General features: G+C 39.4%; 1 protein-coding gene across 3 annotated transcripts in view; it reads right to left on the minus strand.

The window, feature by feature from the left end:
- The window catches only part of IL17REL (interleukin 17 receptor E like), a 47292-nt gene extending 35380 nt beyond the window's left edge, over nt 1–11912 (minus strand). For all 3 annotated transcript variants that reach the window (XM_054821493.1, XM_054821503.1, XM_054821484.1), the window contains exon 1: nt 11797–11912. In XM_054821493.1, coding sequence (XP_054677468.1) covers nt 11797–11898 — 102 coding nt within the window. In that variant the 5' untranslated portion in view covers nt 11899–11912. The remainder of the gene's footprint in view (nt 1–11796) is intronic.
- Between the last annotated feature and the right edge of the window lie 4009 nt (nt 11913–15921).

The raw sequence follows: 15921 nt of genomic DNA on the forward strand, positions 1-15921 counted from the left end.
GCTAATGCAAGACTCTCAGGCCCCTTAGGTTTTGTCCTTCTGTTTACCTGCTACTCTCAGGTATAGCACAGATTTCTGTCTTCAAGTCAGCATGTACTTGCTCCTGCACAGTAGTGGTGCATAAGAATCCTGTTCCCATATTTTAACTGGGCTGTCCCATATTTTAGCCGGCCTGCATGTGGCATAGAACGTGGTCTAACTGTTAGTGTGGCTGCATGGCTCTATCCCTTTTACAGAGCGAAGTCAAAGAGTTGGCAGCACAGTAATTATATTTCTGGGAACTCTTTGCAGTGACATGCATTTATCCTATAAGTGAATGTCCAGTCAAAACAATATTGCTTTGAGGTCTCACAACTGGGAAGAATATTCTCCCCTTGAATTTTTTTTAAAAGTGAATTGTATGTAAAAATAATGCTGTGATACAAAAAGGATCTACATAGAAAACGCTTGCTTTTAAATTTATTGGACCAAAGGGAGCTATGACAGTCTGAAATAAAAGCTGCTTGTTCTATTGTATGCTTCAACTCCAGGACAAGAAGCAGAATTTGCTTGAAGCAACAGTATGCTCTAGTTTCTTCCTTTTTTTTTTTTTTTTAAGAAATACCCCCCCCAAAAAAAAAAGAAAATTATCAATCATTTTGATGTCATGTTTCCTAAAATATTAATACAAGTTGTTAACAAAACAGAATTGCATACAATAGACAAAGTAAAATTAAAATGCACTTTGAATGCCAGACCCTCAGTTGGTATAAATCAGCACCATCCTATACATAGAGTGTCAAAAGTTTCAGACCACTCAGCTACTTGAAAGGACAGCTAATGTACCAAATCAGCACTTCTAGTCTAACAATGGAACAGGGACATTCTAACAGCATTGACGGTTATTTCAGTGAATGACTGGAGATCTCATACAGAGGATGATAAAATGGAATAAAAAAAATTTAGGGTGGAGGGGGTCACTGGAGGTCACAAAGTGCAGCATCCTAATGGAAGCAGTACTGTCACCAACCCCAGATCAAGTTAGCCATTACTTTGGCCATTTCTTGAAAAACTGGAGGACAGAGATTCCACAAGCTCTCCAGACAACCATGGATATCCCATGCTTTGAGATTAGGATGGTATAATGATCTCCGTAGCACAGAAGAGGCTACAAGAAAAACTTAGTCAAGATCCCTCAGCAGCACTGACGGCACTGAGACTTGCAGCCTCAGAGGCAACTGGAAGCAGTGGGCAGTGAGATTGCCAAAGAAAAGGAAAAAGAAAAAAAAAAAAAAAGCAAGAATTGAAGTGGAGATGATTGTGAGAAGAGACCCTCCAGGATAGAATTTCTCCTCCTGGTGCAGCTGGAGGCAGTGGTTATTTCTTTTGGAAATATTTATTTTTCTTTTGGCCTGAAGATCTTTTTCTATTCCAGTTACTGTCTTCTCATACATCCTAACGCTATTGCTCAGCAGAAGAGGGAAAATATTGCAGGACTGGCTTTCCAGTGCTCTGGCATACACAGCAAAGCCCTCACTGGTTTTCTCTAGGCAACTGCTCATTTTGTTTATGTGTCTCTACCTTCTCCCCCTGACTAGCGCAGGAGGACGGGGAATGGGGGTTGCAGTAGGTTCATCACACTCCTTCCTCCCAGGGGGAGGACTCCTCACACTCTTCCCCTGCTCCAGCCTGGGGTCCCTCCCACAGGAGACAGTCCTCCACCACCTTCTCCAACGTGAGTCCTTCCCATGAGCTGCAGTTCTTCATGAACTGCTCCAGCGTGGGTCTCTCCCACAGGGTGCAGACCTTCAGGAGCAAACTGCTCCAGCATGGGTCCCCCACGGGGCCACAGGTCCTGCCAGGAGCTTGCTCCAGTGCAGGCTTCCCACGGGGTCACAGCCTCCAGCCTGGGGTCCTCCACAGGCTGCAGGTGGATATCTGCTCCACCATCAACCTCAATGGGCTGCAGAGGGACAGTCTGCCTCACCATGGTCTTCTCCATGGGCTGCAGGGGAATCTCTGCTTTGGCACCTGGAGCACCTCCTGCCCCTCCTCCTGCACTGACCTTGGTGTCTGCAGGGTTGTTTCTCTTCACATACTCTCACTCCTCTCTCTGGCTGCAATTGCTGTCGTGCAGCAACTTTTTCCTCTTCTTAAATATATCCCAGAGGACATACATAATATATCCCAGATGTGCTACCACCATCACTGATGGGCTCGGCCTTGGCCAGCAGCGGGTCCATCTTGGAGCCGGCTGGCATTGGCTCTATCAGACACAGGGGAAGCTTCTAGCAGCTTCTCACAGAAGCCACCCCTGTAGCCCCCCCGCCATTACCAAAACCTTGCCATGCAAACCCAATACACCTATACAAACTTCAGCTTTGCCCATGAGAAAAGGGTCACATCATATTTCCAAGTAAGGAAATTTCTCTTTGTGGATTTTGCATTACTACTGGTAGTGAAATGAGACCAAAGTTTGCAGTAATTTGCAAAATAAGATTAAGTCAGCCAAATCTAAAAGAGGATTTAGGTACCTGAAACATGATTTAAGCAAACTGTGGTAATCTCAGCTGAACACCAGGATCCATAATACGCTACTAATTCCCACCTAACACTAGAAGCACCTAAGCTTATTAGGCATCTCCCTTTCTGATCTGAAAGCTCCGTGTATGCGTGTAGTTTGGTGTTTAGTCCATGATTAGAACGAAGCTGGAATGACATCTAGCTCATCCACAGCTCTTTGGGACGGCATACACTCACTTGTGAGACACCCACATGCCCCAGCATAGCAGGTGGCTGGAAGAGATTTAATAGTAACAGAGATAAAACTAACAGAGCTCAAGCCAAGCTTCTTTCTAACTGGAAATACTAGAAGAGAAAAGCAGACTATGGGCATGTTACAGCTTTAATACTCTAGCTTTCAAGTCCTTACCTCAAGGGACAGCCAGGTTCAACATCCTCCTTAACCTGAAGCAGTTCTAACCCTAAGTTGTCTGTTTGCCATGCTGCCCAGTAAATGAGAGGGTTTCCCAGGCCTCCTGTCGAAGCAGTGATATTGTATAGAGAGGAAATGAAAGAATGAAGGTCTGAGAGAAGGACAGGCAAGATGCAGTGTAGTTTTTAAAGCTGAGTGCTTTCAACATTCAAATGGGAGATCTGTTTCCTACTTCAAAGGCTACTTACATTTTATTTTAAGCAGTCATCAGAAAAAAAACCCAGAAACTGAAACTTTGAACATCAAACTCTGGCTCATAACTCAGGTTCCTGGGCTCTAAAGAGTGGAGTTCAGACTAACCTGGTGCTTAACTTTTTCCCTTGCCTAACTTGTGACAGCACCATGCTGAGCATGCAGGTTTCTTATGCTGCCCTGACAAGTCGCTAATGCTTTCTCATGGTATCCATTTAATCTGTATTTAATAACCTGGAACCACAGGAAAGGAGCAGGGCCATAGAATGGGTGAATGTTGCACAGATACTATCCTGAAATGTTTGGTGCAGAGGGGCTTAAAAACAAAACTGCACTTACTAATCCCAACCCTGTCGGCATGGATCACAAAGTCATACTAAAATTTAGAACAACTAAACACACTTGGCAATAATTTCTTATAACAGTTTCAAGACTTTGGAAGCCACATGTCAGGACTGAGACACCCTTCAAATCCATGGAGAGAATGCAGGAGCACATGTTCCTGGGTTTTGTAGCTCCCATAAAAATGGAGTTTCTTCCTCTTCTCTTTAAACAGAGAAAAATCTCAAACTAAACTTGGAACTACCCCTAATCATAGCTCTTCCTGCTGAGAAATATTTTTAAATGTTGACTTTGGTTTTATTCTAGCCTTAGCTTGTTATGTTGTTGTGTAAGGATGTAAGGCTGTACAAATGATCCCTCAGGTCATGCTAGAAGCAGTGGTATAGTATGGGGTGGCAATCCTGAGAGGCCACCGCATTCCTTCCTGGTGCCACAGCATCAGTTAAGGAGCTGATTCCATTAAAGCCTTAGTGATAAAGATGCCTGACTAGTTCTAATTGTGCTTGCTTGAGTTACAGAAACACTCCAGCAACAGCAAAATGAGGAAAATCTTCTTAGTACATGTAGGTGAAAAACTTTTTTTTGCAGCTGTATACTTGAAAATTTTGGGGAGAGAGGATTATTTCCTAACTATTCATATTTGCATTATTATGGCATCTGGAAGCCTTACCCCTTCATCAGAAATCTTACACCAGAATCCCTGCATACATGCCTTTCCTCTCCTGTCAAGACCAACAAAAGCCAAAAACACCTTTCCCTGAAAGAGCTAGCAGTGTGAGTACATGAAAAATTAAAAAACATTCAAAATTTGCCATGTAGAAAAGCCCTACTGAAAATATCTATACTGTACATTCCAGCTGAAACATCTGCAGTTTGAGATAATTGATATAGAAGCTAGCTATGAATAAATTTGGAAATGCTAAGGAAGAAGAAGTCATATCAAATACAAAAAACCATAATTACTGAAAAAGTCATTGCATAGTCTATTTCTCTTTTTACTGTTAATGCATAATCTTGCGGGGGCTTTAGGGGGTGGAAAAAAGAAAGAAAAAAAAAGAAAAAAACCCCAAACAATGGAATAATCATATAGTTTGGCTTTATCTTGTGTATCTTCCACATACTCTAGTTGCTAAAGTTAGCACAGTCCAATTAAAGGAGGCAGAGGTCCAAAAGAAGGGCTTCCAAAGAGGCAGGATTCCACCAACTTTACAACAGCAGCATTGTTTCACCTGACTCTCCTGATCACGCTGTTGTCCCTAGAGGCAGCAATAATTCCTGGGCATGGCCTCAGCTTAATAAACACATCAGTGTTCAGTACCTTCATGTGTTGCTTCACCCTATGTCTCATTTTTAATGATAGCCCTTACTCACTGAAAAGCACCTATGCCACACATTCGCCTAAAAAGTGTATGTGTTTTTTTAACCCCTAAGTGGGAGAGAAAATAAGCTATAAAGGCAGACTGAATGGTAACACAGATGTGACCATGCTCTAAAGTTTATTCTATTATATCACATATAAATATAATATATTGAAAATTAGGGGAAAAAATTAAAAGAATACATACTACTGACCAAAACTAAGGATGAAACATCATACAATAATGAGGATTGCAAAAATAAATTTAAAAAAAAAAAAAACACAAATGGGGAAAAATTATAATACGAAGATATCAAAATTTGAAAAGTAATGGAGAAATCTGTCATTGCAGTCACAGAAGGAAGAACAGCAGGTGAGGGAGATGAGGAAGTGGGAAAAAGATCAAGGAAGTTTGCATATGTAGGGATGAAAGGGAAAAATAAAACTGGAGACAGTGAAAAGTATTAACTGCAATCAATTCTATTTCCTCAAAGTTTTTCCAAGAAAAGACAATGAATGCACATCTAGTACTGTACAATGTTGCTTGTATGATTCATACTTTCTGAAAATATGCAAGCAAGTTGAGGCAACTCCAAGACAATCAGTTTTTCAGAAATGATTGAAATTTACCATACATATTCAAAGCAACTAAGTTGAAACATTTTCTTGCAGGAGAAAGAGCCACAGATAATTTGCGAAGTAAAACTAAAACTCTCTTCGTTTTTGCATAGACACTTCCTGAATGAGATTGTATGTCCCATACAGTTTTCACGGTGAGTCCCATATTTTGCGTGCTGAAAGAGCAGGATACGCAATACAGCAAGACAGGTCTTTGGCTCTGCTGCCTGTTCCAAAGGACTAAGTTAAATATCACTTGACAGACCATCTTTAGATCCCGCAAAAGAGAAAATGATGAACAAAAGCAGAGATATTAGGATTAGAAAAGAACTCAACATGCCATCTACTCTACATTTCTGCCTTAGGAAGAATGACCTTTGTCTGAGACATCAGAGATATTTGCTTAGCATGTGTGGAGATCTCTATAAGCTCCGTAGGTGACCTATTCCAGTGCTCAGCATCATTAGTTTCTGTGACTTTCCAGCTTATCCATGACCTCAGAAAATTCTGGGCCAGTGAATTCCTACAGTTGGGAAGGCAGGGTCAGGGCTGTGATGTGTCCATATCACATCAGAGTATACATGAGTTCTGCGATCATTCCTAGCCAAGCAGTTCAGAGCTGGTCTGGAACTTCCTCAGCAACACACTGCTGTTTGAGGCATATTTTCTGGTTTGTGTTTTTAAGATGGAAAATAATTTCCTGTTTTTCAAAATACAGCCAATAAACGTTAACAAAAACAGAAGAAAAAAAAGTTTTACAAGGAAAATTATTTTCCTGAGAGTACAAAAACTACTTTGAAAATATCTGTGCCACCTATCCCTGGTCAGTAGAGTTTCAAATGTGGGTTTGACAGCCTGGAAGCCACCGCACAGCGCACAGGAATTCATGGCTCCCAGAAATCAAATGATTTTCAGTCAGAGACAGGAGGAAACTCCTTTCTTAGGTCCAAATTACCTACCTATCTGGGAGCAAGGCCTACTTTCTCAATGCTGAGCCAAAAAGCCAGGAAAGTATCCAAAGCTATCCTGAGAAAGAAGTCTTTTAAAACATCTTTTTGGTCTTTCTCATTTTTGATCATCACTGGTTCTCTCCCATGCACAGGCATTCAGGCAAGAGAGGAGGAACAGGACAATATAAACAAACATGACAAAGTAACAGGTTCAGCATTGCCAGCTCCAGCACACGTACAAATTAAGCTGATCCTAGACCTTACTGCAAGAATTCCAGCTAAATCACACCACATGGTCTACATTAAAGTTACTACCACTCCTAAAAATCCTGCCTAGATTTGATCAAATTACAAGTAGTTTTCCAACTGCAAAGCAGTCAGTCAGACAGCAATATTCTGCAGCTGCAGAAAGCACCTACTCCCAACTCTCAATATTCACCAGAGCTTTGGATCCAAATGGAGCTGAAGGATATCTTCCCTCCCTAGGAGCAGGGCTGAGAGATTTTGAGCTATAACTCACTGCCGGTAATAAAGCTCAGCTGCTCCCATCTCCTGTTGAGCTTGCTTATATATCCTTTTTTTTTTTTTTTTTAATATCTACCTCCTGCTATGGGTACTGATTCCACATACTTATGTTGATGTCTCATGGTGGTGAAGCTTCTAGCACTGCCTTGTGTTTCAGTTTCGGGACACGTTGTCAGGTCCAGTTCCAATATCTGTTAATTTTGTGCCCCCAACTTTCATGATTATCTGTAGTGCCTCTGCTCTTGCCACTCTAGTGCCTTATCTTTTTCCAGACCTTGTAACCTTTTTCCAGAGTTCTTGAGGAAAGGAGGAGAAAGAAAAAAACCAAGAGCTGCCATTGCATTTTTTGCAAGTTCTGAATTGCAGAGCTTTCTCCATCTCCACCTCTCCTCAAAAGAAGAGTTGGTAGATGCTCTAATAATGAGGAACACTGTAAGTCCCTGCTTGTACCTGTCACTGGCTGTTTTCTTCTCAGGGGGTGAGGAAATTGGGATGGCACCCAACCAGTAGCATAAGACACAGCAGGAAACGTGGAAGCTAAGTGCTTCACATCATTGCCAAGCTGTTTTTGACCCTAAGAGCAAATGTAAAACACAGTCCAAGAGGTAAGTCACCTAAACTTCCCAAACCGCAAGCTCTCCTGACTACCAGCAGAGAAGGCAAGCAGGGATATCTAAGCAAATGGGTTAATATCAGTCTAATGTAGTGACTCAACATGATTGAGCCCCTTAAGTATGACTTCTTTGACTAATGAGTACTTAATAATTATAGTATTCAAAGCACTTAATTAAAACACATAATTTAGACACATCACACAGGAAGGTCAGCACTATTTTGTACTTGTGAAAACTGGAGAAAGGAAATTACTTGAATAGAGCCACACAAGTGAGTCAATGACAGGCAGGGATGCAAAACCCAGGCTTTCTATCTAGGGCATGCTCTCGTGGATTGTACTGCATCTCAGCAAATATTAGCAGAGGATATGGTTTACGGTTTAATGCATGTCCTCCAGTCATCAGGTATATCGATGACCTTACACAAAAAAGTCTGTGGTGAATCATCTTCCTACCTTGGGACTTCACACCGTATCTCTCTCTCACTCACTCTGAGGAAGCCATGTCTCTAATCAGTCTCTTGAGACATTTTCCATGTCTGAAACTAGTTTTTCAAACAGATTTTAGAGAACTGAATTATGTCACCTAGATTATTATGTCCATTTTATAGAGGCTTTGGATCACTTTTAAAATACGAATTGCTTACCTTAATAATGAACAAAGAATGCCAATTTATCTCAGCTGAGTTAGTGGCCTAAGGGCCGTATTATATCACTGGTTTTGCAATGTGTAGTATTCAGCAAGAATGGACCCATCCATGGCATAACTATCCAGTAAAGGAACACAACATACTTCGACTATGAATAGCAAGAACAGGCAGCAGCTATATTGAGAATTTGCTGCCAATAACCTTTCTAATTGCAGGGAAAACCCAGATTCAGTTTAGGGTTTCCTTCTTTACCCAAGGACTTTGGAAACATTACTACATTTAATGGCAGACAATACAAATACTATTTCATAGTTTTCTGGAGAGTTTTCTTTTAAACATAGTCCTCTTGATCTTTCCCAGCTGTTGAGTCAAATTTGGCGTAAGCCTGTTTCTTTGTGTACAGCCTGCAAACACTGTGGATTGTAAAATGAGTACGGCACAAACCCAATTTCAATTGCAGGCTGGGATTCCCCTATACTTTTACAGGGGAACTTGGTTGATAACTGTGTTTACTATTGGGTGAGGCATGGAGACCGAGCCCATTGTATTTAACCTCTGAATAATAAAATATCAAGCGAGCTCTAAAGCCAAGCTGTTAAAATAAGGAAGGAGAAATAATATATAATAAAAGCTTGGTTGTTCCTTCGCCATCATTCAACCCACAATTGTATATTTTCATGATGTTTAAATTTTAATGTAATACTTGCATAAACATCCAATGTTCTTTTTTTTTTCCTTTCCTGTACTGGACAAAAGTACAGTTTGTGGTATAGTAATGAAACCTGGATATTGCCTTATATAAGGCAATGCAAGGGTGTCTTGCTGAATACTAATGGTAAACTAAGAACGATTCATAAAGTTGTAATAAGATCCAAAATCTAAACAGTTCAGTGTGAAGGGTTTCTAAGTCACATACCTCAAACCAGTTATGTCACTATTTCCCCCTTAAGAACAACTAATGCTTTGCTCTGCTAAGGAGTACCCAAGGAGGTCAAAAGTGCTCATAAATATTTAAGAAACATAGCCACCTTAAAATTTAGTTGGCTAGTCAAACTCAACAGTTTCAGTTATTAAACCTGCTCAAAACCTTCTGAGAGGTTTAAACAGTTTGAAAAATGCATAAAAATGCAAATTAATTGCTTTTCATTCCTATACTGCCTTATGAAGAACAACACAACCTCAGGGTTGACTCTGCAGAAGAGAAATCCGCTATACAAACTTATGGGAAAACTTCATAAAGAAAAACCCAATTTTCTGTAATACCCACTTGCAGCAATAGCAGCTACAGAAAAACTCTGATGGTTTTGAAATTACAGTATCTCATTATCACATTAAGCAAATTGCTAGAAAAAAGGGCATTGATTCTCTACTTTGTGATTTGATGTGCTATAGCAGAAGGCAGCACATATATATTGCACATAGACAAAGGCAAATGGTAACCCCTGGTTAGTGCCCTTATAAAGACCATTGAGTTATAAATTATGGAGAAGATAAACTGCTCCCTTTTAAAGTAACTCAGGTAGCAATGGGATGGAGGCCACAAATTGCAGTTAGTTATGTAGGGATATTGAAGTTATTTCCAAAGGAAAAGGAAGAAGGAGTTTTCTCTAACGAGCTAGTCATGAGACTCTAAAGTTCATGTAGCTAAAATGCTTTGCACTAGATTGAAAATGCTATGCTGGCAGTAATTTGTCCTGTTGAGATTATTATTGTTCCCAGTGAGAAAACATTTTTGTCTTCAAAAGTCATTAATGCATTCAAGATTCTACTGAATACAACTAGCAAAAACATTACATAGAGAACATGAATTGAATCCTATCTTTAACATCAAAAATGATTGATTGATTCCATTATAGTGAAAACAATGTATTTCCCCTGTAAACAAAAAAAACCCCCCAAAAAAAAAAAAACCAAAAAACAAAAAATGCGAACCACCACCTTTCTCAGTTATCCAGCCTTCGGTATTGGAAAAGGTCTAAGACAAACTCTTGAAGGCAAAGAAGGGGATCCAGTCTACCAAACCTCAGGGTTGTGTTTGTCTGTATCTTAGGCATCTAGTGAATCAGTCGTCTTAACATACCTACGTAAGAGATGACAGAGAAGCAGCCCTTTAAGGTCCTCAGAGGTAAATCCTAGCCCCTTGACTGAATCCCACCGAAAAGGTTGCTATTGATTATTACATGCTGAGTCTGATAGTCCATACGCTCTTTGGAGGGATAAATTAGAACAGTAAATCATTTCTATTTTGAACTGTCATTGCAGCGGACCAAAGAGCATAAATTATTTAAAATAAGTGTGTGTTTGCATTCATAAACATAAGTACATAAAAATTCTTGAAAAGTGCACAGGTACACCTAGAGATTAATCTCTTATGATTACATTTTATTATTCTAAAAACATTATCTAAGTGGCTAGAGATTACAGAATTTGAATGTAGGAATATTAAACAACTTGAAGTATAGAGGAGGGGGTTTTCCCCTCAATCTAGTATTTTACAAGCATCTTTATTTATTGGCCCCATCCCTGGAAGTGTTTAAGGCCAGGTTGGATGGGGCTTTGGGCAACGTGGTCTAGTGGAGGGTGTCTCTGCCCATGGCAGGGGGATTGGAACTAGATGATCTTTAAGGTCCCTTCCAATCCAAACCATTCTATGATACTATGATTCCTAATATTCTTTAGGATACATGTATAAAATATAGAATAAATTGCTGTAACGTGTACTAACTTAATATCTGGGTAGTACCGTCACATTTAGAGAATCTTTAGTACATCTCATTGCCTGACCTAAACACTGACATCTTCAAGCAGAAGTCTGTACAGCCAGCCAAATTATTTCCTGCCATCAATTCCGCTTCTCTGTAGCAAGTACATAGTTATCATCCTCTACTAAGACTGAAAGTCAAATTCCCTATTATTTTATCCTTTTTTTATTTATCTTTCAATTTACTCTATTCTTACTGTTTCAGAATGCCAACAGAAGCAGAATATCTCCATACTGCCTCTTTGTGGGGATATTTGGAAACATACAACATTCGAAGCTATTAAAGAGATGGTACGGTTCACACTCCACTTTTATGCACATACATAAGTCATTAAGTTTAATACTGCAGTTACCCACATCCCACAAAATGAAAAACAGGTTTTACTCTTTGTCAAGCTTAATTCATTTATTCACAGGAAAGTCAGTGTTTTGTATATTCCTAACATAATTAGCAATTTCTGAAACATCCCGTTCCTCCCTCCCTCATCTCTTTGGCATCACTGCTGTTGTAAAAACGGACTCTCCAAAGTAATGAATATGAACTAAATCATTTTTTTCAAATACAAAAGACAGATTTTAAAAGGTACTAAGAACAGCAGTTGGAAATAGTGTAAGATGCATTTTCTTACTCCCTTCTTAACAGTCATCTTTGCCACTTTGGATACTTAATTCACAATGACAGGAATATAAAGTCAGAGTTCAAGACAGCTGAAATATTTTTTCCATTTTTGCTTTTATTCTTTTCTTACAATTATTTTGGCAGCATACAACTACTATATTAATAGACAGCAAATAGGAACAAGTAAGAGATTACCTGAGAACATGAAAGTCCACATTCTTCAATCCTGGGAATAATCTGACAATCAGAATTCCAAAAAAGAATTATTAGAAGAATCTGCACGTGAATACTTATCATCCTAAATTGGAAGGGAAAAAAAAAAAAAAAAGCAAAACCTCAGAAGAAACCTTCTACTCTGACAATTCTCCCTCTCATGCCAAAACTTTAATATGAATTTTAGTCCCTCCCACAGCACCTCTGAGCTCCTCCCTCTAAAACTTTCCAAAGACAGAAAATTGCTAGTTGTGGGAAATATAAAGCATGTCCAACTGATTTCTTACATTCTGTAGTGAAAAATAGGAAACATGAATTTCCGACAATCATAGTAAAAGCCTTTTCCTTCTGGATTTAACAATGTCAGCTTTAGATCAGTTTTAGCAAACTCATTTTCTGTAAATTCTGTGTACAAATGGGAATTATGTTTCCAGAGTGATGTGCCAGGCAGGTTACCTGGAAACCAAATGCATTCTTATGTCGTCTTAGTTTCCTGGTTTTCTAATGCATTGAATAAAAAGAAAAACAGCTTTGCTGAGGTGGGTAGTCTTGGAAGACTGGTTTCTTGTTTTTCATCAGCAGGAAAAACAGATTTTCTTACCCTAGAAATCTGTGCCTTGAACTTATTTCACTTATTATTTAATTGTATCAACAGAAGCCTCTTGTTCTACAGCTTATCTCAAGTTTTTGGATTTTCAACGCACTCGGGAAGTATGCGTGCTTTGCCAAAGCAGCTGACCACCACCAGCTCTGAAAGCAGGGTACGAGTGAGTCACAGCACCTAGTACCTGACAGCAGAACAAAATGCCCAGGAATGCCTTTCTGGGTGCTACCTCGCACAGTCCCACTACCCATCACAAGGCATAAGTATCCAAAAAACCCACACTTTCTGGTTCATATGCAGGCTATAAATGGTGTGTTATGTCCATAGGTGGAACAGGGAGTTACTCCTCCGTAAGAGGGCTTGCTCACAACTAAGAGAGATATCTTTCAGTAGGACAGTGCCAGAACCCAAGTCCTCAGTGCTCTTGCAAAACCTTTTGCATCAGTTAAAGTAGGGAACACACAATTAACACCATCTGCTAGGATCTGGCTTTATCACTATTTTGGGGTTTTTAATACATAGGTAAAAAGCAACATCTACTCTGCCATTACATCTACTATGTTTGTATTTTAGATACTTTTCTGTGAGTTCAGTGTGTCAATTTTCCAGTCAGACTGTATTTTTAGAAGATAAAGAGCAGTATCAATCACAGTACCGAACAAACTGTTATTTAATTATTTTTGTTTAAAAATAACAATTAATTTTTTTCATCTATACATAAAAATACACCAGATCAAAGATCTCTCTGGTCCACTCTCCTGTGCCTAACAGGATCAGCAGCAGATGCTTAGGAAAAATAAGAAAGAAGTTGAATATGCTACTTACATGGATTATTTTAACCCATATGCTGCCAAGTTCCAGTGACCTGGATCTTACGGATTTCCTGAACTGAAAGCCATGTGCTCATCACTGTTTCTAATACAGGCCCACTGTCTCTGGACCTTTCTTGAAAGAATTTGTACAACAACTCTTTGCATCTATTTATCCTTTTGGTTTTCAAAACTTCTTGTGGCAATGAGTTACACAATTAGACTATGTTTATTTGCATTCTTTTGATTTTAAAAGGGTTCCCCCCTTGCTTTAGAAAAAAATAGAGAATATCCATTCTCATCTCACTTTTGCCAAAATATTTTGGCAAAAATCAATTTTATTGATTTCCAGCATATATGCCCTATTTTTTCTAAGATTAAGAATATACCTCTTCATTTTTACTATACCCTTTTGTAAGAAAGATAGGGGGTCTCGCGGACAATATTCAGGAATGAGCAGATCAAGGGTTATTCCACAATAGCATAGTGATGTTGAGCAAACCATCAGAAGCATGATGTCCCTCTACCAAAAAGCCATTTTGACTCTCCTTAGTGTATCATTTACCAGTACGTCTACTGCAAGCAAGCCAGTTCAGCACACATCACAGTTAATAGTTTTGCAACTTCAATTTTAATTGCAATTTATGGTACTCTGTAGAATAACGTTTGATTACTGATTCAGGTATTAGTCTTATTCTTTGGATTATTTGTTTTAAACTGAGATCTGAGACAATTCCTCCAACTCACCCTTCAGTAGGTTCCACTGTAATGAACTCCACTGCAAGCAAGCAAGCAAGCACTTTGGGTTTTTACTGTGTCATTAGATCCCTTGAGCAAAAGGTGTCTTTTCATATCTCCATTACTAGTCAGCTCCATAGACTTTTTAGGAGGCTTTCTTCTCATCTTTTGTTTAAAAAAAAAAGGGATGATGTTGACCCTTCTTAAAAATATTGCGTTGGGAAATGCAAAAAAGTTGTTTTCCTCCAGGTGGCATTTTGGGGGATATGTTATATATGTACTGTTCTGAGTTTTCCCTACATGTAAAGAAGGTCCTTGTGCCTGGAGAGCTTCCGCCCCTTCATCTGCTCCTTTTAATTTCCTTTTGGAGACTTACTCATTTTATATAGTTCCTTTTTTAATTTATACATTGGCATAGCACATTTTTTTGGATGTTGAACTTGTGCCACTATTGAAGAGTGGCTTTTTGAGTGGCTCCTTGGAAAGGGACCAAGAGTTCTTTCTCTTCCTATGGGGTCTGTGATTGCTTGCTCCAAGCAACAGGCATTTGTAGTGTTTACAAATCTAGTTTCTGCATCAAGCCCTGAGGTAACACTCCTCCAGTTTCCATAGAAATGACTGATGTTGTTCACTTATTAAGTTTTCTTCTCTCTGACTGTTTCTGGTATTTCTTAGCACACCTCTGTCACCTTCCAAATCAAGTGGCAGGCAGCACTGCTCTAACAGTGTGCTCTTTCTATGTAGGAACAGTGTTTCAGTGCAGACAGTTTCTGTAATACCTGTTATTAAGTTCAGCAGGCAACAACCTTATTATTATTTACTTTATTTGACAGTAAGCTTTTTAAAAAATCATGTCTAGACTAGCACAATCTACTTTACCTTTCCTACATAATTTGTATCCTGGAATTACAGTGTTCATGCATTGTTTTTATTACGTCAGGTTATGGAACCCCCATTAGGCTAACATTCCCACTAAGAGCTGGGCAGTATAATGGTCCCATGCCATGTTTTTTGAAAACTATCATTTATGCATGTGAAATTCGTATGCCCGCTAGCTCTTAGGCTCCCTGCACAAATAGGACTCTAATTCTTGATAATAATTCTTGGAAATAATTTCTTAATAATAGATTTTTTTTATTCCTTGTTCCTCACTACCCCTTACCTGTATTTAATCAACATTTGTCTTGTGTTTGACATTTTTATTACTTCATTCTTGAAGAACAGATGATAGCAAAATATATACTCTCCTGCTTCTACCAATGTTCCTCTATCTTAAGAATACAGACTCTTAAAAAAACCCTTAATAGAAAGTACCTCCTTCTGCACTTTGGTAGCAAAGACACTTCATGCCCTAAAGCTTTATTAGAGGACTGGTCAAGGATATAGAAAAGGAAAAATCTAAACATTTCTCAGTCCAAGAAGGCTTGAGTCCAAATCTTGAACATTACAGGATGGCAGTCTGCCTGCTCAGGTTTTTTTAATAAAATGCAGAGGTATACCCCAGAGTAGAGAGCAAAATCCAGTATTTCCCATTATCCATTTTCTCTTGGGTCAAGCCTGATATCTGGACCATCAGACCAGGTCCCTTCTTCTTAATTGCTCTCTGACTTCACAAATTTTGCATGCTTGTCTACACACTTGGCCTATTTCAACAGAGACCACTAATATAATTCCAGTGTTGCTCAAGTGTGTTCAAGGAGTGCTACATGGAAATAAAAGTTAGGACAGGTGTATTACCAGACATACCTAAGCAGCCAGACATGGATTTTGTGACTTGTTGTGTAGGAGTTTAGGCACAGAACTCCACACAAATTTCTATCTGTGTTGGGTTTGCGTGGCAAGGTTTTGGTAATGGCGGGGGGGCTACAGGGGTGGCTTCTGTGAGAAGCTGCTAGAAGCTTCCCCTGTGTCTAATAGAGCCAATGCCAGCCAGCTCCAAGACGGACCCGCTGCTGG

The sequence above is a fragment of the Grus americana genome, chromosome 1, assembly GCF_028858705.1.
Source record: "Grus americana isolate bGruAme1 chromosome 1, bGruAme1.mat, whole genome shotgun sequence".
NCBI lineage: Eukaryota > Metazoa > Chordata > Aves > Gruiformes > Gruidae > Grus > Grus americana.